Source organism: Salvelinus fontinalis, unplaced genomic scaffold (assembly GCF_029448725.1).
Source record: "Salvelinus fontinalis isolate EN_2023a unplaced genomic scaffold, ASM2944872v1 scaffold_0092, whole genome shotgun sequence".
Taxonomy (NCBI): domain Eukaryota; kingdom Metazoa; phylum Chordata; class Actinopteri; order Salmoniformes; family Salmonidae; genus Salvelinus; species Salvelinus fontinalis.
The window spans coordinates 364,880-387,500 of record NW_026600301.1 but is presented as its reverse complement, the minus strand read 5'-3'; the positions used below and the strand labels follow the sequence as shown (position 1 = coordinate 387,500).

At 50.4% G+C, this 22,621-nt stretch overlaps 2 protein-coding genes across 2 annotated transcripts in view; both read left to right on the top strand.

The window, feature by feature from the left end:
- lrp6 (low density lipoprotein receptor-related protein 6) overlaps nucleotides 1-12,887 on the top strand; it is a gene marked incomplete at its 5' end in the record, with an annotated part of 107,709 nt that extends 94,822 nt beyond the window's left edge. The window contains 2 exon segments of the mRNA XM_055911769.1: nucleotides 523-620; nucleotides 10,722-12,887. Coding sequence (XP_055767744.1) covers nucleotides 523-620; nucleotides 10,722-11,025 — 402 coding nt within the window.
- A 5,353-nt stretch (nucleotides 12,888-18,240) lies between these two features.
- The window catches only part of tbk1 (TANK-binding kinase 1), a 138,036-nt gene continuing 133,655 nt past the window's right edge, over nucleotides 18,241-22,621 (top strand). Inside the window, exons 1-2 of the mRNA XM_055911768.1 lie at nucleotides 18,241-18,324; nucleotides 21,867-21,973. Of these exons, the coding sequence (XP_055767743.1) occupies nucleotides 21,887-21,973 (87 nt within the window). The 5' untranslated portion in view covers nucleotides 18,241-18,324; nucleotides 21,867-21,886. The remainder of the gene's footprint in view (nucleotides 18,325-21,866; nucleotides 21,974-22,621) is intronic.

Sequence of the window (22,621 nt, the reverse complement as noted above, 5' to 3'; positions counted from 1 at the left end):
TCCATCCATCCCTCTCTGTCTTCTCTCCTCTCCTGTCTCCTCCCTCCATCCATCCCTCTCTGTCTTCTCTCCTCTCCTGTCTCCTCCCTCCATCCATCCCTCTCTGTCTCCTCTCCTCTCTTCTCTCCTCCATCCATCCCTCTCTGTCTTCTCTCCTCCCTCCATCCCTCTCTGTCTCCTCTCTTCTCTCCTCCATCCACCCCTCTCTGTCTCCTCCCTCCATCCATCCCTCTCTGTCTCCTCTCTTCTCTCCTCCATCCACCCCTCTCTGTCTCCTCCCTCCATCCATCCCTCTCTGTCTCCTCTCCTCTCTTCTCTCCTCCATCCATCCCTCTCTGTCTTCTCTCCTCCCTCCATCCACCCCTCTCTGTCTCCTCTCTTCTCTCCTCCATCCATCCCTCTCTGTCTCCTCTCCTCTCTCTCCTCTCTTCTCTCCTCCCTCCATCCATCCCTCTCTGTCTTCTCTCCTCTCCTCTCTTCTCTCCTCCATACATCCCTCTCTGTCTCCTCTCTCCTCTGTAGATCCTGAACCCTCCTCCGTCTCCAGCGACTGTCAGGTCTCAGTATACCATGGAGTTTGGCTACTCCTCCAACAGCCCGTCAACACACCGTTCATACAGGTACCACACCGTTCATACAGGTACCACACCGTTCATACAGGTACCACACCGTTCATACAGGTACCACACCGTTCATACAGGTAACACACCGCTCCTCAACACACCGTTCATACAGGTAACACACCGTTCATACAGGTACCACACCGCTCCTCAACACACCGTTCATACAGGTACCACACCGTTCATACAGGTACCACACCGCTCCTCCAACACACCGTTCATACAGGTACCACACCGTTCATACAGGTACCACACCGTTCATACAGGTACCACACCGCTCCTCAACACACCGCTCATACAGGTACCACACCGCTCCTCCAACACACCGTTCATACAGGTACCACACCGTTCATACAGGTACCACACCGTTCATACAGGTACCACACCGTTCATACAGGTACCACACCGTTCATACAGGTACCACACCGCTCCTCCAACACACCGTTCATACAGGTAACACACCGCTCCTCAACACACCGTTCATACAGGTAACACACCGTTCATACAGGTACCACACCGCTCCTCAACACACCGTTCATACAGGTACCACACCGTTCATACAGGTACCACACCGTTCATACAGGTACCACACCGCTCCTCAACACACCGCTCATACAGGTACCACACCGCTCCTCCAACACACCGTTCATACAGGTACCACACCGTTCATACAGGTACCACACCGCTCATACAGGTACCACACCATTCATACAGGTACCACACCGTTCATACAGGTACCACACCGTTCATACAGGTACCACACCGTTCATACAGGTACCACACCATTCATACAGGTACCACACCGTTCATACAGGTACCACACCGTTCATACAGGTACCACACCATTCATACAGGTACCACACCGTTCATACAGGTACCACACCGTTCATACAGGTACCACACCGTTCATACAGGTACCACACCGCTCCTCCAACACACCATTCATACAGGTACCACACCGTTCATACAGGTACCACACCGTTCATACAGGTACCACACCATTCATACAGGTACCACACCGTTCATACAGGTACCACACCGTTCATACAGGTACCACACCGTTCATACAGGTACCACACCGCTCCTCCAACACACCGTTCATACAGGTACCACACCGTTCATACAGGTACCACACCGTTCATACAGGTACCACACCGTTCATACAGGTACCACACCGTTCATACAGGTACCACACCGTTCATACAGGTACCACACCGTTCATACAGGTACCACACCGTTCATACAGGTACCACACCGTTCATACAGGTACCACACCGTTCATACAGGTACCACACCGTTCATACAGGTACCACACCGTTCATACAGGTACCACACCGTTCATACAGGTACCACACCGCTCCTCAACACACCGTTCATACAGGTACCACACCGTTCATACAGGTACCACACCGCTCCTCAACACACCGTTCATACAGGTACCACACCGTTCATACAGGTACCACACCGTTCATACAGGTACCACACCGTTCATACAGGTACCACACAGCTCCTCAACACACCGTTCATACAGGTACCACACCGTTCATACAGGTACCACACCGCTCCTCCAACACACCATTCATACAGGTACCACACCGTTCATACAGGTACCACACCGTTCATACAGGTACCACACCGCTCCTCCAACACACCGTTCATACAGGTACCACACCGCTCCTCCAACACACCGTTCATACAGGTACCACACCGCTCATACAGGTACCACACCGTTCATACAGGTACCACACCGTTCATACAGGTACCACACCGCTCCTCCAACACACCATTCATACAGGTACCACACCGTTCATACAGGTACCACACCGCTCCTCCAACACACCATTCATACAGGTACCACACCGTTCATACAGGTACCACACCGTTCATACAGGTACCACACCGTTCATACAGGTACCACACCGCTCCTCCAACACACCATTCATACAGGTACCACACCGTTCATACAGGTACCACACCGTTCATACAGGTACCACACCGTTCATACAGGTACCACACCGTTCATACAGGTACCACACCGTTCATACAGGTACCACACCGTTCATACAGGTACCACACCGTTCATACAGGTACCACACCGCTCCTCCAACACACCGTTCATACAGGTAACACACCGCTCCTCCAACACACCGTTCATACAGGTACCACACCGCTCCTCCAACACACCGTTCATACAGGTACCACACCGTTCATACAGGTACCACACCGTTCATACAGGTACCACACCGTTCATACAGGTACCACACCGTTCATACAGGTAACACACCGTTCATACAGGTACCACACCGTTCATACAGGTACCACACCGCTCCTCAACACACCGTTCATACAGGTAACACACCGCTCCTCAACACACCGTTCATACAGGTACCACACCGCTCCTCCAACACACCGTTCATACAGGTACCACACCGTTCATACAGGTACCACACCGTTCATACAGGTAACACACCGCTCCTCAACACACCGTTCATACAGGTACCACACCGCTCCTCAACACACCGTTCATACAGGTACCACACCGTTCATACAGGTACCACACCGTTCATACAGGTAACACACCGTTCATACAGGTACCACACCGTTCATACAGGTACCACACCGTTCATACAGGTACCACACCGTTCATACAGGTACCACACCGTTCATACAGGTACCACACCGCTCCTCCAACACACCGTTCATACAGGTACCACACCGTTCATACAGGTACCACACCGCTCCTCCAACACACCGTTCATACAGGTACCACACCGCTCATACAGGTACCACACCGTTCATACAGGTACCACACAGCTCCTCCAACACACCGTTCATACAGGTACCACACCGTTCATACAGGTACCACACCGCTCCTCCAACACACCGTTCATACAGGTACCACACCGCTCCTTCAACACACCGTTCATACAGGTACCACACCGTTCATACAGGTACCACACCGCTCCTCCAACACACCGTTCATACAGGTACCACACCGCTCCTCCAACACACCGTTCATACAGGTACCACACCGTTCATACAGGTACCACACCGCTCCTCCAACACACCGTTCATACAGGTACCACACCGTTCATACAGGTACCACACCGCTCCTCCAACACACCGTTCATACAGGTACCACACCGTTCATACAGGTACCACACCGTTCATACAGGTACCACACCGTTCATACAGGTACCACACCGTTCATACAGGTACCACACAGCTCCTCCAACACACCGTTCATACAGGTACCACACCGTTCATACAGGTACCACACCGTTCATACAGGTACCACACCGTTCATACAGGTACCACACAGCTCCTCAACACACCGTTCATACAGGTACCACACAGCTCCTCCAACACACCGTTCATACAGGTACCACACCGTTCATACAGGTACCACACAGCTCCTCCAACACACCGTTCATACAGGTACCACACCGTTCATACAGGTACCACACCGTTCATACAGGTAACACACCGTTCATACAGGTACCACACCGCTCCTCCAACACACCGTTCATACAGGTACCACACAGCTCCTCAACACACCGTTCATACAGGTACCACACCGTTCATACAGGTACCACACCGCTCCTCCAACACACCGTTCATACAGGTACCACACCGCTCCTCCAACACACCGTTCATACAGGTACCACACCGTTCATACAGGTACCACACAGCTCCTCAACACACCGTTCATACAGGTACCACACCGTTCATACAGGTACCACACCGCTCCTCCAACACACCGTTCATACAGGTACCACACCGTTCATACAGGTACCACACCGTTCATACAGGTACCACACCGTTCATACAGGTACCACACCGTTCATACAGGTACCACACCGTTCATACAGGTACCACACCGTTCATACAGGTACCACACCGCTCCTCAACACACCGTTCATACAGGTACCACACCGCTCCTCCAACACACCGTTCATACAGGTACCACACCGCTCCTCCAACACACCGTTCATACAGGTACCACACCGTTCATACAGGTACCACACCGTTCATACAGGTACCACACCGTTCATACAGGTAACACACCGCTCCTCAACACACCGTTCATACAGGTACCACACCGTTCATACAGGTAACACACCGTTCATACAGGTACCACACCGTTCATACAGGTAACACACCGCTCCTCAACACACCGTTCATACAGGTAACACACCGCTCCTCAACACACCGTTCATACAGGTAACACACCGTTCATACAGGTAACACACCGCTCCTCAACACACCATTCATACAGGTACCACACCGTTCATACAGGTACCACACCGCTCCTCAACACACCGTTCATACAGGTACCACACCGCTCCTCCAACACACCGTTCATACAGGTAACACACCGTTCATACAGGTACCACACCGTTCATACAGGTAACACACCGTTCATACAGGTACCACACCGTTCATACAGGTACCACACCGTTCATACAGGTACCACACCGTTCATACAGGTACCACACCGTTCATACAGGTACCACACCGTTCATAGAGGTACCACACCGCTCCTCCAACACACCGTTCATACAGGTACCACACCGTTCATACAGGTACCACACCGTTCATACAGGTACCACACCGCTCATACAGGTACCACACCGCTCCTCCAACACACCGTTCATACAGGTACCACACCGTTCATACAGGTACCACACCGTTCATACAGGTACCACACCGCTCCTCAACACACCGTTCATACAGGTACCACACCGCTCCTCCAACACACCGTTCATACAGGTAACACACCGTTCATACAGGTACCACACCGCTCATACAGGTACCACACCGCTCCTCAACACACCGCTCCTCCAACACACCGTTCATACAGGTACCACACCGTTCATACAGGTACCACACCGCTCCTCAACACACCGTTCATACAGGTACCACACCGTTCATACAGGTACCACACCGCTCCTCCAACACACCGTTCATACAGGTACCACACCGCTCATACAGGTACCACACCGCTCCTCAACACACCGTTCATACAGGTAACACACCGTTCATACAGGTACCACACCGCTCATACAGGTACCACACCGCTCCTCAACACACCGTTCATACAGGTACCACACCGTTCATACAGGTACCACACCGCTCCTCCAACACACCGTTCATACAGGTACCACACCGCTCCTCCAACACACCGTTCATACAGGTACCACACCGTTCATACAGGTACCACACCGCTCCTCAACACACCGTTCATACAGGTACCACACCGCTCCTCCAACACACCGTTCATACAGGTACCACACCGTTCATACAGGTACCACACCGTTCATACAGGTACCACACCGTTCATACAGGTACCACACCGTTCATACAGGTACCACACCGCTCCTCCAACACACCGCTCATACAGGTACCACACCGTTCATACAGGTACCACACAGCTCCTCAACACACCGTTCATACAGGTACCACACCGTTCATACAGGTACCACACCGTTCATACAGGTACCACACCGCTCCTCCAACACACCGTTCATACAGGTACCACACCGTTCATACAGGTACCACACCGTTCATACAGGTACCACACAGCTCCTCCAACACACCGTTCATACAGGTACCACACCGTTCATACAGGTACCACACCGTTCATACAGGTACCACACCGTTCATACAGGTACCACACCGTTCATACAGGTACCACACCGTTCATACAGGTACCACACCGTTCATACAGGTACCACACCGTTCATACAGGTACCACACCGTTCATACAGGTACCACACAGCTCCTCCAACACACCGTTCATACAGGTACCACACCGCTCATACAGGTACCACACCGTTCATACAGGTACCACACCGCTCCTCAACACACCGTTCATACAGGTACCACACCGCTCCTCCAACACACCGTTCATACAGGTACCACACCGCTCCTCCAACACACCGTTCATACAGGTACCACACCGCTCCTCCAACACACCGTTCATACAGGTACCACACCGTTCATACAGGTACCACACAGCTCCTCCAACACACCGTTCATACAGGTACCACACCGTTCATACAGGTACCACACCGCTCCTCCAACACACCGTTCATACAGGTACCACACCGCTCCTCCAACACACCGTTCATACAGGTACCACAACGTTCATACAGGTACCACACCGCTCCTCCAACACACCGTTCATACAGGTACCACACCGTTCATACAGGTACCACACCGCTCCTCCAACACACCGTTCATACAGGTACCACACCGCTCCTCCAACACACCGTTCATACAGGTACCACACCGCTCCTCCAACACACCGTTCATACAGGTACCACACCGCTCCTCCAACACACCGTTCATACAGGTACCACACCGTTCATACAGGTACCACACCGCTCCTCCAACACACCGTTCATACAGGTACCACACCGCTCCTCCAACACACCGTTCATACAGGTACCACACCGTTCATACAGGTACCACACCGTTCATACAGGTACCACACCGTTCATACAGGTACCACACCGTTCATACAGGTACCACACCGTTCATACAGGTACCACACCGCTCCTCCAACACACCGTTCATACAGGTACCACACCGTTCATACAGGTACCACACCGTTCATACAGGTACCACACCGCTCCTCAACACACCGTTCATACAGGTACCACACCGCTCCTCCAACACACCGTTCATACAGGTACCACACTGCTCCTCCAACACACCGTTCATACAGGTACCACACCGTTCATACAGGTACCACACCGTTCATACAGGTACCACACCGCTCCTCAACACACCGTTCATACAGGTACCACACCGTTCATACAGGTACCACACCGCTCCTCCAACACACCGTTCATACAGGTAACACACCGTTCATACAGGTACCACACCGTTCATACAGGTACCACACCGTTCATACAGGTACCACACCGCTCATACAGGTACCACACCGTTCATACAGGTACCACACCGTTCATACAGGTACCACACCGTTCATACAGGTACCACACCGTTCATACAGGTACCACACCGCTCCTCCAACACACCGTTCATACAGGTACCACACCGCTCCTCCAACACACCGTTCATACAGGTACCACACCGTTCATACAGGTACCACACCGCTCCTCAACACACCGCTCATACAGGTACCACACCGTTCATACAGGTACCACACCGTTCATACAGGTACCACACCGTTCATACAGGTACCACACCGTTCATACAGGTACCACACCGCTCCTCCAACACACCGCTCATACAGGTACCACACCGTTCATACAGGTACCACACCGTTCATACAGGTACCACACCGCTCCTCCAACACACCGTTCATACAGGTACCACACCGCTCATACAGGTACCACACCGTTCATACAGGTACCACACCGTTCATACAGGTACCACACCGCTCCTCCAACACACCGCTCATACAGGTACCACACCGTTCATACAGGTACCACACCGTTCATACAGGTACCACACCGCTCCTCCAACACACCGTTCATACAGATAACACACCGTTCATACAGGTAACACACCGCTCATACAGGTACCACACCGCTCCTCAACACACCGTTCATACAGGTAACACACCGTTCATACAGGTAACACACCGTTCATACAGGTACCACACCGTTCATACAGGTAACACACCGTTCATACAGGTACCACACCGTTCATACAGGTAACACACCGTTCATACAGGTACCACACCGTTCATACAGGTACCACACCGTTCATACAGGTACCACACCGTTCATACAGGTACCACACCGTTCATACAGGTACCACACCGTTCATACAGGTACCACACCGTTCATACAGGTACCACACCGCTCATACAGGTACCACACCGCTCCTCAACACACCGTTCATACAGGTACCACACAGCTCCTCAACACACCGTTCATACAGGTACCACACCGCTCATACAGGTACCACACCGCTCCTCAACACACCGTTCATACAGGTACCACACCGCTCATACAGGTACCACACCGCTCCTCAACACACCGTTCATACAGGTACCACACCGTTCATACAGGTACCACACCGTTCATACAGGTACCACACCGTTCATACAGGTACCACACCGTTCATACAGGTACCACACCGTTCATACAGGTAACACACCGTTCATACAGGTACCACACCGTTCATACAGGTACCACACCGTTCATACAGGTACCACACCGCTCCTCCAACACACCGTTCATACAGGTACCACACCGCTCATACAGGTACCACACCGTTCATACAGGTACCACACCGCTCCTCAACACACCGTTCATACAGGTACCACACCGTTCATACAGGTACCACACCGTTCATACAGGTACCACACAGCTCCTCAACACACCGTTCATACAGGTACCACACCGTTCATACAGGTACCACACCATTCATACAGGTACCACACAGCTCCTCAACACACCGTTCATACAGGTACCACACCGCTCCTCCAACACACCGTTCATACAGGTACCACACCGTTCATACAGGTACCACACCGTTCATACAGGTACCACTCCGCTCCTCCAACACACCGTTCATACAGGTACCACACCGTTCATACAGGTACCACACCGCTCATACAGGTACCACACCGCTCCTCAACACACCGTTCATACAGGTACCACACCGTTCATACAGGTACCACACCGCTCATACAGGTACCACACCGTTCATACAGGTACCACACCGTTCATACAGGTACCACACCGTTCATACAGGTACCACACCGTTCATACAGGTACCACACCGCTCCTCAACACACCGCTCATACAGGTACCACACAGCTCCTCCAACACACCGTTCATACAGGTACCACACAGCTCCTCCAACACACCGTTCATACAGGTACCACACCGTTCATACAGGTACCACACCGCTCCTCCAACACACCGTTCATACAGGTACCACACCGTTCATACAGGTACCACACCGTTCATACAGGTACCACACCGTTCATACAGGTACCACACCGTTCATACAGGTACCACACCGTTCATACAGGTACCACACCGTTCATACAGGTACCACACCGCTCATACAGGTACCACACCGCTCATACAGGTACCACACCGTTCATACAGGTACCACACCGCTCATACAGGTACCACACCGCTCATACAGGTACCACACCGCTCCTCCACACACCGTTCATACAGGTACCACACCGTTCATACAGGTACCACACCGTTCATACAGGTACCACACCGCTCATACAGGTACCACACCGTTCATACAGGTACCACACCGTTCATACAGGTACCACACCGTTCATACAGGTACCACACCGCTCCTCCAACACACCGTTCATACAGGTACCACACCGCTCCTCAACACACCGTTCATACAGGTACCACACCGTTCATACAGGTACCACACCGCTCATACAGGTACCACACCGTTCATACAGGTACCACACCGTTCATACAGGTACCACACCGTTCATACAGGTACCACACCGTTCATACAGGTACCACACCGTTCATACAGGTACCACACCGTTCATACAGGTACCACACCGCTCCTCAACACACCGTTCATACAGGTACCACACCGTTCATACAGGTACCACACCGCTCCTCAACACACCGTTCATACAGGTACCACACCGTTCATACAGGTACCACACCGTTCATACAGGTACCACACCGTTCATACAGGTACCACACCGTTCATACAGGTACCACACCGTTCATACAGGTACCACACCGTTCATACAGGTACCACACCGCTCCTCAACACACCGTTCATACAGGTACCACACCGTTCATACAGGTACCACACCGCTCCTCAACACACCGTTCATACAGGTACCAACCCTTATCCAGACAGACAGGAAAGACATAAATCTCTACAATATAATGAGAGATCCAGGAAGACTAGTCAACATAAAGAGCTACTGGTCTGATCAGTTGCTGTCGGCTTCTGGTTCTGACTGGTTCTGACTGGTTCTGACCTCCGCTGAGCCCGTCTCTCTTCAAACAGTCAATCCTGTAAATGTCCAACCGGTTGGTAACTTGTCTGAAGACCCACCTCTTCTTCTATCAGGGTCATTAATGTATCTGTTCTCCTTCCTGTCCCCAGTTACCGTCCCTACACCTACAGCCACTTCGCTCCGCCCACAACCCCTTGCTCCACGGACGTCTGCGACAGCGACTACACCCCCGGACGCCGCGCCCCGCCCACCTCTAACTCCGGCGTCGTCAAAGGTTACACCAGCGACCTGAACTACGACTCGGAACCCTTTCCCCCGCCCCCAACGCCCCGCAGCCAATACCTGTCAACGGAGGAGAACTGTGAGAGCTGCCCCCCCTCCCCTTATACGGAGCGCTCCTACTCTCACCACCTCTACCCCCCGCCCCCCTCACCCTGCACAGACTCCTCCTGAAACCCCTCGCTGTGTACAGAACAATTGTTGATATTGTGTTTTTAAAAGAGGAGGAGAGACGGAGGAGGGAGGAAGGAGGCGGTTGACGAGGGGGAGGGATGTACAGAACATTTGAAAAGAGAAAAACAGGAAGCTCGTTCGGGGTGGTAGAGCGAGCTCCGGGAACATTTTGTACATTTTTAAAAAATAGACAAAAAATGCATATTTATATATTTTCTATACAGCGTTTACCGTCGCAGAGGTTTGTATTCAAACATTTGTACATTTTTTTTTTAAGAAAACGTTTTATTAAAATCATCACAAACATGATAAGTTGCCTTAAATCCAGAAGAGACAAACAGGTTGTTTTACTGGAGGAACATTCAGCACGGAGATGGAACTATCTGACGCCAAATAACACGACGTTACAACGCTAGGAACGAGGAGAGGATGGAGGATGACGCCCCCTGGAGGCGACAGACAGCTACTGGCCGTTGGAACGAGGAGAGGATGGAGGGAGGGAGGGGTGAGGCAGGATGACGCCCCCTGGAGGCGACAGACAGCTACTGGCCGTTGGAACGAGGAGAGGATGGAGGGAGGGAGGGGTGAGGCAGGATGACGCCCCCCTGGAGGCGACAGACAGCTACTGGCCGTTGGAACGAGGAGAGGATGGAGGGAGGGGTGAGGCAGGATGACGCCCCCCTGGAGGCGACAGACAGCTACTGGCCGTTGGAACGAGGAGAGGATGGAGGGAGGGAGGGGTGAGGCAGGATGACGCCCCCCTGGAGGCGACAGACAGCTACTGGCCGTTGGAACGAGGAGAGGATGGAGGGGTGAGGGAGGGAGGGGTGAGGCAGGATGACGCCCCCTGGAGGCGACAGACAGCTACTGGCCGTTGGAACGAGGAGAGGATGGAGGGGTGAGGCAGGATGACGCCCCCTGGAGGCGACAGACAGCTACTGCACCATGGCACTCTGCATCCTGGGCAGCAATTTTGTAGTGGATCAGTGATCGCCGTAGTAACCAGTCAGCTGGTTTCCATAGTAACAGACAACAAGGTGTACTGAGTGATTTGAGCTCCTTTTAATGGTTTCCTGGTTTTCCAGGACTTCCTGTCTGCCTGTCGGCATGTATTGCTTCAACTAGGTACTACATATTATACAAGGTCCTTATCAGTCATCTAACAGGGTACATACAGAACCTCTGACCCGACCCAGGACCCCTCATCACTACCACAACACTCCTAACCCGACCCAGGGCCCCTCATCACTACCACAACACTCCTGACCCGACCCAGGACCCCTCATCACTACCACAACACTCCTGACCCGACCCAGGTCCCCTCATCACTCCTGACCCGACCCAGGGTCCCTCAATACTACCACAACACTCCTGACCCGACCCAGGGCCCCTCATCACTCCTGACCCGACCCAGGGCCCCTCATCACTACCACAACACTCCTGACCCGACCCAGGGCCCCTCATCACTCCTGACCCGACCCAGGGCCCCTCATCACTCCTGACCCGACCCACGGCCCTTCATCACTACCACAACACTCCTGACCCCACCCCGGGCCCCTCATCACTACCACATCACTCCTGAACCGACCCAGGGCCCCTCATCACTCCTGACCCGACCCAGGACCCCTCATCACTACCACAACACTCCTGACCCGACCCAGGGCCCCTCATCACTCCTGACCCGACCCAGGGCCCCTCATCACTACCACAACACTCCTGACCCGACCCAGGGTCCCTCATCACTACCACAACACTCCTGACCCGACCCAGGGCCCCTCATCACTACCACAACACTCCTGACCCGACCCAGGTCCCCTCATCACTCCTGACCCGACCCAGGTCCCCTCATCACTCCTAACCCGACCCAGGGCCCCTCATCACTCCTAACCCGACCCAGGGCCCCTCATCACTCCTGACCCGACCCACGGCCCCTCATCACTACCACAACACTCCTGACCCGACCCAGGGCCCCTCATCACTCCTGACCCGACCCAGGGCCCTTCATCACTACCACAACACTCCTGACCCCACCCCGGGCCCCTCATCACTACCACATCACTCCTGAACCGACCCAGGGCCCCTCATCACTCCTGACCCGACCCAGGACCCCTCATCACTACCACATCACTCCTGAACCGACCCAGGGCCCCTCATCACTCCTGACCCGACCCAGGGCCCCTCATCACTACCACAACACCCCTGACCCGACCCAGGACCCCTCATCACTACCACAACACCCCTGACCCGACCCAGGTGATGGGAAACAGATTCACACACGTCTCCTCCCATCTGATGAGGTTACTACTGGCACAATATTCAACCAAAATCTATATTCTGTCATTTGAGGTTATTTTATATATTTATGTTTTTGTTTTAAATGCCAGACTGCAACTGAGGATTCTCTTTATCCTGTCTGGATGAGACCGACCACATCTGTTACTGAGGGGGGGGGGGTTATCTATCCTGTCTGGATGAGACAGACCACATCTGTTACTGAGGGGAGGGGGGTTATCTATCCTGTCTGGATGAGACAGACCACATCTGTTACTGAGGGGAGGGGGGTTATCTATCCTGTCTGGATGAGACAGACCACATCTGTTACTGAGGGAGGGGGGGGGTTATCTATCCTGTCTGGATGAGACAGACCACATCTGTTACTGAGGGAGGGGGGGGGGGGGTTATCTATCCTGTCTGGATGAGACAGACCCAGAGCACATCTGTTACTGGGGGGGGGGGGGTTATCTATCCTGTCTGGATGAGACAGACCCAGAGCACATCTGTTACTGAGGGGGGGGGGGGTTATCTATCCTGTCTGGATGAGACAGACCACATCTGTTACTGAGGGGGGGGGGGGGTTATCTATCCTGTCTGGATGAGACAGACCACATCTGTTACTGAGGGGGGGGGGGTTATCTATCCTGTCTGGATGAGACAGACCACATCTGTTACTGAGGGGGGGGGGGGGTTATCTATCCTGTCTGGATGAGACAGACCACATCTGTTACTGAGGGGGGGGGTTATCTATCCTGTCTGGATGAGACAGACCACATCTGTTACTGAGGGGGGGGGGGGGGGTTTATCTATCCTGTCTGGATGAGACAGACCACATCTGTTACTGAGGGAGGGGGGGGGGTTATCTATCCTGTCTGGATGAGACAGACCACATCTGTTACTGAGGGAGGGGGGGGGGTTATCTATCCTGTCTGGATGAGACAGACCCAGACCACATCTGTTACTGGGGGGGGGGGGGTTATCTATCCTGTCTGGATGAGACAGACCCAGAGCACATCTGTTACTGAGGGGGGGGTTATCTATCCTGTCTGGATGAGACAGACCACATCTGTTACTGGGGGGGGGGGGGGGGTTATCTGTCCTGTCTGGATGAGACAGACCCAGACCACATCTGTTACTGAGGGGGGGGTTATCTATCCTGTCTGGATGAGACCGACCACATCTGTTACTGAGGGGGGGGGGTTATCTATCCTGTCTGGATGAGACAGACCCAGACCACATCTGTTACTGAGGGGGGGGGTTATCTATCCTGTCTGGATGAGACAGACCACATCTGTTACTGAGGGGTAATCTATTTTACGCTGTAGTCTACCTTCTGAGGTCTCGCTCTCTTTCACCTGTACTCTCTGTCTCCCCCTCCATCTTCCCCCGAGGTAAACTTCTCCACAGAGGACTAGTTATTGATTGTACCTGATCAGTTCTTCAAATCATTTAGTTTTCATTGCAAAGTGTTTTAATATTTTTGTACCACATTGTGTATATTACCGTATTTATAAGCTATAAAGAAAAACATTGTATATCTTTTCATTGAATTCTTGCAGTACTTTGTCATTCCTTCTTTCACTATATGCCTCATTTTATTTTTCTACGATGTGTCAGTCAGTCCAAACGACATGGCGACAATCTCAGACAGTATCAACAATCCTTTAGTAATGTCCCATCTCTGTCCTATCTCTGTCCCGTCTCTGTCCTGTCTTTGTCCTCTCTGTCCTGTCCCGTCTCTGTCCTCTCTGTCCTGTTCTCTGTCTCTGTCCCGTCTCTGTCCTCTCTCTCTCTTCAGAACATTCACACGTACCTCAAAACGTCCGTCTTCAGAACATTCACACAACTCAAAACGTCCGTCTTCAGAACATTCACACGTACCTCAAAACGTCCGTCTTCAGAACATTCACACGTACCTCAAAACGTCCGTCTTCAGAACATTCACATGTACCTCAAAACGTCCGTCTTCAGAACGTTCACACGCAACTCAAAACGTCCGTCTTCAGAACGTTCACACGTACCTCAAAACGTCCGTCTTCAGAACGTTCACACGTACCTCAAAACGTCCGTCTTCAGAACGTTCACACGTACCTCAAAACGTCCGTCTTCAGAACGTTCACACGTACCTCAAAACGTCCGTCTTCAGAACGTTCGCACGTACCTCAAAACCGGCTGACCCAGGACAGGCTGACCCGGACATCTCTACATCAGAGGCAGTGATGGAAGATGTTGGTTAGAAGGTTAAAACAAGTTGCTGTTCTGACGTTACAGATGGTACCCTATTCCCTATATAGAGCACTACATTTGACCCGGGCCCTAAAGGAGTGCAGGATATAGGTAATGGGGTGCCATTTGGGGCTTGGCCCAGGAGTAAAGACATTTTAAAAAGCCCCCTTTTGTCTCCATGTTTCTGGAGCTGTGACATAAAGATGGGGAAACACAGCAGAGGTTTAATTGGCAGTTTGAACATTTTCTCATTCCTCCATTTTGATACCATGGTGCTTTGCAAGGATGTATCCAGCTCAACCAACATTTGGTTAGTCAGAGGGATTATTTTCATTTCAACTCTACTTTTTCTACGTTAATCTGCTTTCCATGTAAACCAGGGTGTAATGGATGTGTACAGCCCATTCAATACTACTAGAAGCTGTTGTAACAAAATTTAATTTTGATTTAAAATAAATAAATAATAATAAAATGAATGAACTTTCATCTTGAACATTGTCCATTCACACTTTGTTCTGTCCATTATAAAATCAAATCAAATATATTTATAAAGCCCTTCTTACATCAGCTGATATCTCAAAGTAGCATACCACCCTGCAGCATACCACCCTGCATACCACTGCTGGCTTGCTTCTGAAGCTAAGCAGGGTTGGTCCTGGTCAGTCCCTGGATGGGAGACCAGATGCTGCTGGAAGTGGTGTTGGAGGGCCAGTAGGAGGCACTCTTTCCTCTGGTCTAAAAAAAAAAAATATCCCAATGCCCCAGGGCAGTGATTGGGGACACTGCCCTGTGTAGGGTGCCGTCTTTCGGATGGGACGTTAAACGGGTGTCCTGACTCTCTGAGGTCATTAAAGATCCCATGGCACTTATCGTAAGAGTAGGGGTGTTAACCCCGGTGTCCTGGCTAAATTCCCAATCTGACCCTCATGGTCACCTAATAATCCCCAGTTTACAATTGGCTCATGCATCCCCCCCCTCTCCCCTGTAACTATTCCTCAGGTCGTTGCTGCAAATGAGAACGTGTTCTCAGTCAATTTACCTGGTAAAATAACGGTAAAATAAATAAAATAAAATAAAGTGCTGTACAGAAACCCAGCCTAAAACCCCCAAACAGCAAGCACGTGGCTGGGAAAAGGGAAGTACAGCCGAGAGCTGCCCAGTGACACGAGCCTACCAGACGAGTTAAACTACTTATATGCTCGCTTTGAGGTAAATAACACTGAAACATGCATGAGAGCACCAGCTGTTCCGGACGACTGTTCCGGACACTGCTCCGATGCCGATGTAAGACCTTTCAACAGGTCAACATTCAAAAGTGCGCAGGGCCAGCGGATTACCATGACGTGTACTGCGAGCATGCACTGACCAACTAGCAAGTGTCTTCACTGACATTTTCAACCTCTCCCTGTCTGAGTCTGTAATACCAACATGTTTTAAGCAGACCACCATAGTGCCTGTGCCCAAGGACACCTATGTGAGAATGCTATTCATTGACTACAGCTCAGTATTCAACACCATAGTGCCCACAAAGCTCATCACTAAGCTAAGGACCCTGGGACTAAACACCTCCCTCTGCAACTGGATCCTGGACTTCCTGACGGGCCGCCCCCAGGTGGTAAGTAGATAACAACACGGGGGCTCCCCAGGGGTGCGTGCTCAGTCCCCTCCTGTACTCCCTGTTCACTCATGACTGCACGGCCAGGCACGACTCCAACACCATCATTAAGTTTGTCGATGACACAACAGTGGTAGGCCTGATCACTGACAATAATGAGACAGCCTGTAGGGAAGAGGTCAGAGACCTGGCCGTGTGGTGCCAGGACAACATCTCCCTCAATGTGATCAAGACAAAGGAGATGATTTTGGACTACAGGAAAAGGAGGACTTATTTTTATTTTTCAAACTGCATTGTTGGTTAGGGGCTTGTAAGTATTTCACTGTAAGTTTGTATTCTGTTGTATTCGGCAGATGTGACTATTAAAATTTGATGTGTTTGGCTCATGAATTGCACTTTTCTACTGTATTGTCTGTATATGTCCTTTTGTCATGTATGCACAGGGCAGCAACCAACATTTCCCCGGGGGTGGTCATTATCTTTAACGGGTACCGTGCTGTCCCGCTCTAATTCACCACAACCTTGAACTAATGTTGGATAAATCCATATGATTATTGAGCGTGACTGTTGCCAAAGACAGTACAGTACGAAGATAGAAACCCCAGCTCACGCTTGTAGGCGAAGTCGGCTAGTTACTCATGCGCACTAACAAGTTTTCGAGGCTAACTCAACTCGCGCCAAACTGCGCATGTGCAAGCCGTCAACTCAAAGGCGCTCCTTCGATATAAAGTTTTTTTTGACGAACATTTAAAAAACTTATCAGTTTATTTTCACGAGGTTGGAGTAGTAACATGTTCAACTACTTAAGACATTGGATCGAATGTAGGTTGTGCCTACATATAAAGAATGAATTGCACACTTCTCTAATTTACTTCTCAAACTCCGTCCTGGTCTGCTTCGAAAGCGTTCCCGGAAGTCTTGAGATGTTGCGCCTCTGTGTTTAAGAAACTCAGTGCCGGTGCTTTCATTTTCCCCTCCAGGCTCTATGAAAAGACAACTGGCCCGATGTATTGCACCTGAAATCAAAACTACACTAGGTTGCTTTCCAGACCGCTCATATTATTAGTCTCTACTTTTCCAGGAATTACGGTAAAGATGAACCACACCCCCTTTTCATACTGCTTTCTGATTGAGTCATTCCCACCACGTGATCCAGAAGCGAAAGGATTCTGGTTTTTCTGGAGGTAAGGAAATAAACACAACTTAATTATACTTGTGATTTTAGCTGACAAAATGTAAAAATATACAGTTATATTGTAATACTACAACGTGTTTTAACGGCACACGCTGTCGTTTTTGTCGACCTCCCAGTTGTACGTGTGTAATGTCGGTGCACGTCGTTTAGGGGAGGTGGGAACTGTCATCGTTGTTGTTATTCACTGTGAATCAGGAAGACAGACTGGCTAGCTAGCCACGAATATAACGTTTATCTAAATACATTTTCTCCTCCTTCAGCAATATTTGATGCAGTTAGTTAAGAAGACAAAAGGTAACACAAGCCATTGCTTGGGTGAATTGCCTGATGCGTAGTTAGGTCACACAACTTTAGCTAGCTAGTAACGTTACTACAGCATTTTGTAATAGTCAAATGACGTTTCGCACCAATACTATAACGTTAGTTAGACTTTTACATGTAGCTAGGACATTGTCATGGTTAGAGAGCTGTCTATATATTTGTCATAATTGTGAACGCATTGGGCCGGAGGGGGGTTTCCCAGCGGTGTGCCATGGCGTCACCGTGTAATACGGTGATCAGTGTTGGTACGTTCGTTTTACACACAATTAGACTGCTTGAAATCCAGGTACAGGGTTATGGATTATCGGTCTAGTCTAGATTTATAGCGGTAGGTTTTTATTTTCGCTAATTTCTCAGTGGATCAGCGAGGCCTCCTATTATCTGTGACACTGCTGAGTCAGGAAGTGGATTTCCCTTTACTAAACGCATCGACAGTTTTTATGCCAGTAAAAGTCGTATCTTTTTTTTTTTAGCACGACAGCTGTGATGGAAACAGGACGTATTGGTACAATTTTAAAAAACGCTGATAGATAATTTGTTTGTTCATCATGGTGGAATCTTATTATGTAGCTAAATTTAATTATTGCGCGAAATGGGGGTTTGAAACCCCTTTATGCGCAAGTATTTATAACCCAGTTGGAGTCATGTGATGATATGGTGTCTCCCACTACGACTCAGGAAACCATGCAGTTTATCAGGCGACAGGTGAAATTAGTTAAATGATGAACTTCACAGGGTGGTGAAAGTCAAGGTGATTGCCCTTGATGCCGTTTGACAAATACAAATATCCTCACTCTTATCCATAATAATCTCATCATGTAGACAGTGTACCCGCACTGTTGGCTAGAGCACACCTGCCAAAACCAGACTAGGCACTGTCGTGGTAATTTCCTGTATTACTAAATGATGAGAGTTCAAAACCACACACAAGTCAGAGTTATATTTTAAAGTCCATCTTTAAGTATATGAGCTTCACCATAGCCCTTCGACTCTCAGATCAATTCAGTGTCTATAAATTAATTCTCAGTATCATTTATAGCCAAGACACACCGATCTCAACTAACATGACGAAACACAGATCTTAGGAACATCACAAAGAACCTTTTACTTGAAAGAGGAAGAAAGGGGAGTGATTCTCTAGGTCATACACCATGAAAGATAAGTTCAACACATCAGAGATACAATGAATCCAGACACTTCCATACCCCCCCCCCCCATGGGAAAAGAAGGGAGTGACTAGCGTACAGACATAGTGGAGCCCTTCTTCCTTTCTGATATTCTGCATATTATGAAAGTAAATAAAACTTCTTATTTATCTATGTTACCTAACTAATTCTGATTCAGCTACGACAACACATTTGCCCCCCCCCCCCCCCCCCCCCACCCCACACACACACACTTTTTAGGGGTTGGATCAGCTTTAATGTTGTAAATAGATTGTGGATTCTATCCATGTAATTGTCTGCATAATTTCCAATCCCCATATACAGTGGGGCAAAAAAGTATTTAGTCAGCCACCAATTGTGCAAGTTCTCCCACTTAAAAAGACGAGAGAGGCCTGTAATTTTCATCATAGGTACACTTCAACTATGACAGACAAAATGAGAAAAAAAATCCAGAAAATCACATTGTAGGAATTTTAATGAATTTATTTGCAAATTATGGTGTGCCATGTCCCTCACTAACACCCTGGACCAGAGCTAGTTGTTCAGTATGTCCCTCACTAACACCCTGGACCAGAGCTAGTTGTTCAGTATGTCCCTCACTAACACCCTGGACCAGAGCTAGTTGTTCAGTATGTCCCTCACTAACACCCTGGACCAGAGCTAGTTGTTCAGTATGTCATGTCCCTCACTAACACCCGGGACCAGAGCTAGTTGTTCAGTATGTCCCTCACTAACACCCTGGACCAGAGCTAGTTGTTCAGTATGTCCCTCACTAACACCCTGGACCAGAGCTAGTTGTTCAGTATGTCCCTCACTAACACCCTGGACCAGAGCTAGTTGTTCAGTATGTCCCTCACTAACACCCTGGACCAGAGCTAGTTGTTCAGTATGTCCCTCACTAACACCCTGGACCAGAGCTAGTTGTTCAGTATGTCCCTCACTAACACCCTGGACCAGAGCTAGTTGTTCAGTATGTCATGTCCCTCACTAACACCCTGGACCAGAGCTAGTTGTTCAGTATGTCCCTCACTAACACCCTGGACCAGAGCTAGTTGTTCAGTTTGTCCCTCACTAACACCCTGGACCAGAGCTAGTTGTTCAGTATGTCATGTCCCTCACTAACACCCTGGACCAGAGCTAGTTGTTCAGTATGTCATGTCCCTCACTAACACCCTGGACCAGAGCTAGTTGTTCAGTATGTCCCTCACTAACACCCTGGACCAGAGCTAGTTGTTCAGTATGTCATGTCCCTCACTAACACCCTGGACCAGAGCTAGTTGTTCAGTATGTCATGTCCCTCACTAACACCCTGGACCAGAGCTAGTTGTTCAGTAGGTCATGTCCCTCACTAACACCCTGGACCAGAGCTAGTTGTTCAGTATGTCCCTCACTAACACCCTGGACCAGAGCTAGTTGTTCAGTATGTCCCTCACTAACACCCTGGACCAGAGCTAGTTGTTCAGTATGTCCCTCACTAACACCCTGGACCAGAGCTAGTTGTTCAGTATGTCCCTCACTAACACCCTGGACCAGAGCTAGTTGTTCAGTATGTCCCTCACTAACACCCTGGACCAGAGCTAGTTGTTCAGTATGTCCCTCACTAACACCCTGGACCAGAGCTAGTTGTTCAGTATGTCCCTCACTAACACCCTGGACCAGAGCTAGTTGTTCAGTATGTCCCTCACTAACACCCGGGACCAGAGCTAGTTGTTCAGTATGTCATGTCCCTCACTAACACCCTGGACCAGAGCTAGTTGTTCAGTATGTCCCTCACTAACACCCTGGACCAGAGCTAGTTGTTCAGTATGTCATGTCCCTCACTAACACCCTGGACCAGAGCTAGTTGTTCAGTATGTCATGTCCCTCACTAACACCCTGGACCAGAGCTAGTTGTTCAGTATGTCATGTCCCTCACTAACACCCTGGACCAGAGCTAGTTGTTCAGTATGTCCCTCACTAACACCCTGGACCAGAGCTAGTTGTTCAGTATGCCATGTTCCCCTTAGTCTGCTGTCTGAATGTTCTGGTTTGTTCTCCACTACAGGTGAACCTGAAGCCGTCGTCATGCAGAGCACAGCCAACTACCTGTGGCTCATCTCAGACCTGCTGGGGCAAGGTGCTACAGCTAACGTCTACCGTGGCAGGCACAAGGTACAGAGTTAACACACTAACATCTACTGGGTCAGAGAATTTTCCAAGCTGTTTAAAGGCACAGTCAACTTAGTGAATGTAACTTCTGACCCACTGGAATTGTGATACAGTGAATTATAAGTGAAATAATCTGTCTGTAAACAATTGTTGGAAAAATGACTTGTGTCATGTACAAAGTAGATGTCCTAACCGACTTGCCAAAACTATAGTTTGTTAACAAGACATTTGTGGAGTGGTTGAAAAATGAGTTTTAATAAATCCAACCTCAGGGGACTAGCTGAGGGGTGGGGACTGTAACTGAGGGGTCTTGGCAGTCTCCCCACCAAAAGTCTTGGCAGTCTCCCCACCAAGAGTCTTGGCAGTCTCTCTCCACCTGGCGTCTCGGCAGTCTCTCCCCACCGAGCGTCTCGCCAGTCTCCCCTAACTGAGGGGTCTTGGCAGTCTCCCCACCGGGCGTCTCGGCAGTCTCTCCCCACCGGGCGTCTCGGCAGTCTCTCCCCACCGGGCGTCTCGGCAGTCTCTCCCCACCAGAGGTCTCGGTAGTCTCTCCCCACCAGGCGTCTCGGTAGTCTCTCCCCACCGGGCGTCTCGGCAGTCTCTCCCCATCGGGCGTCTCGGCAGTCTCTCCCCACCGGGCGTCTCGCCAGT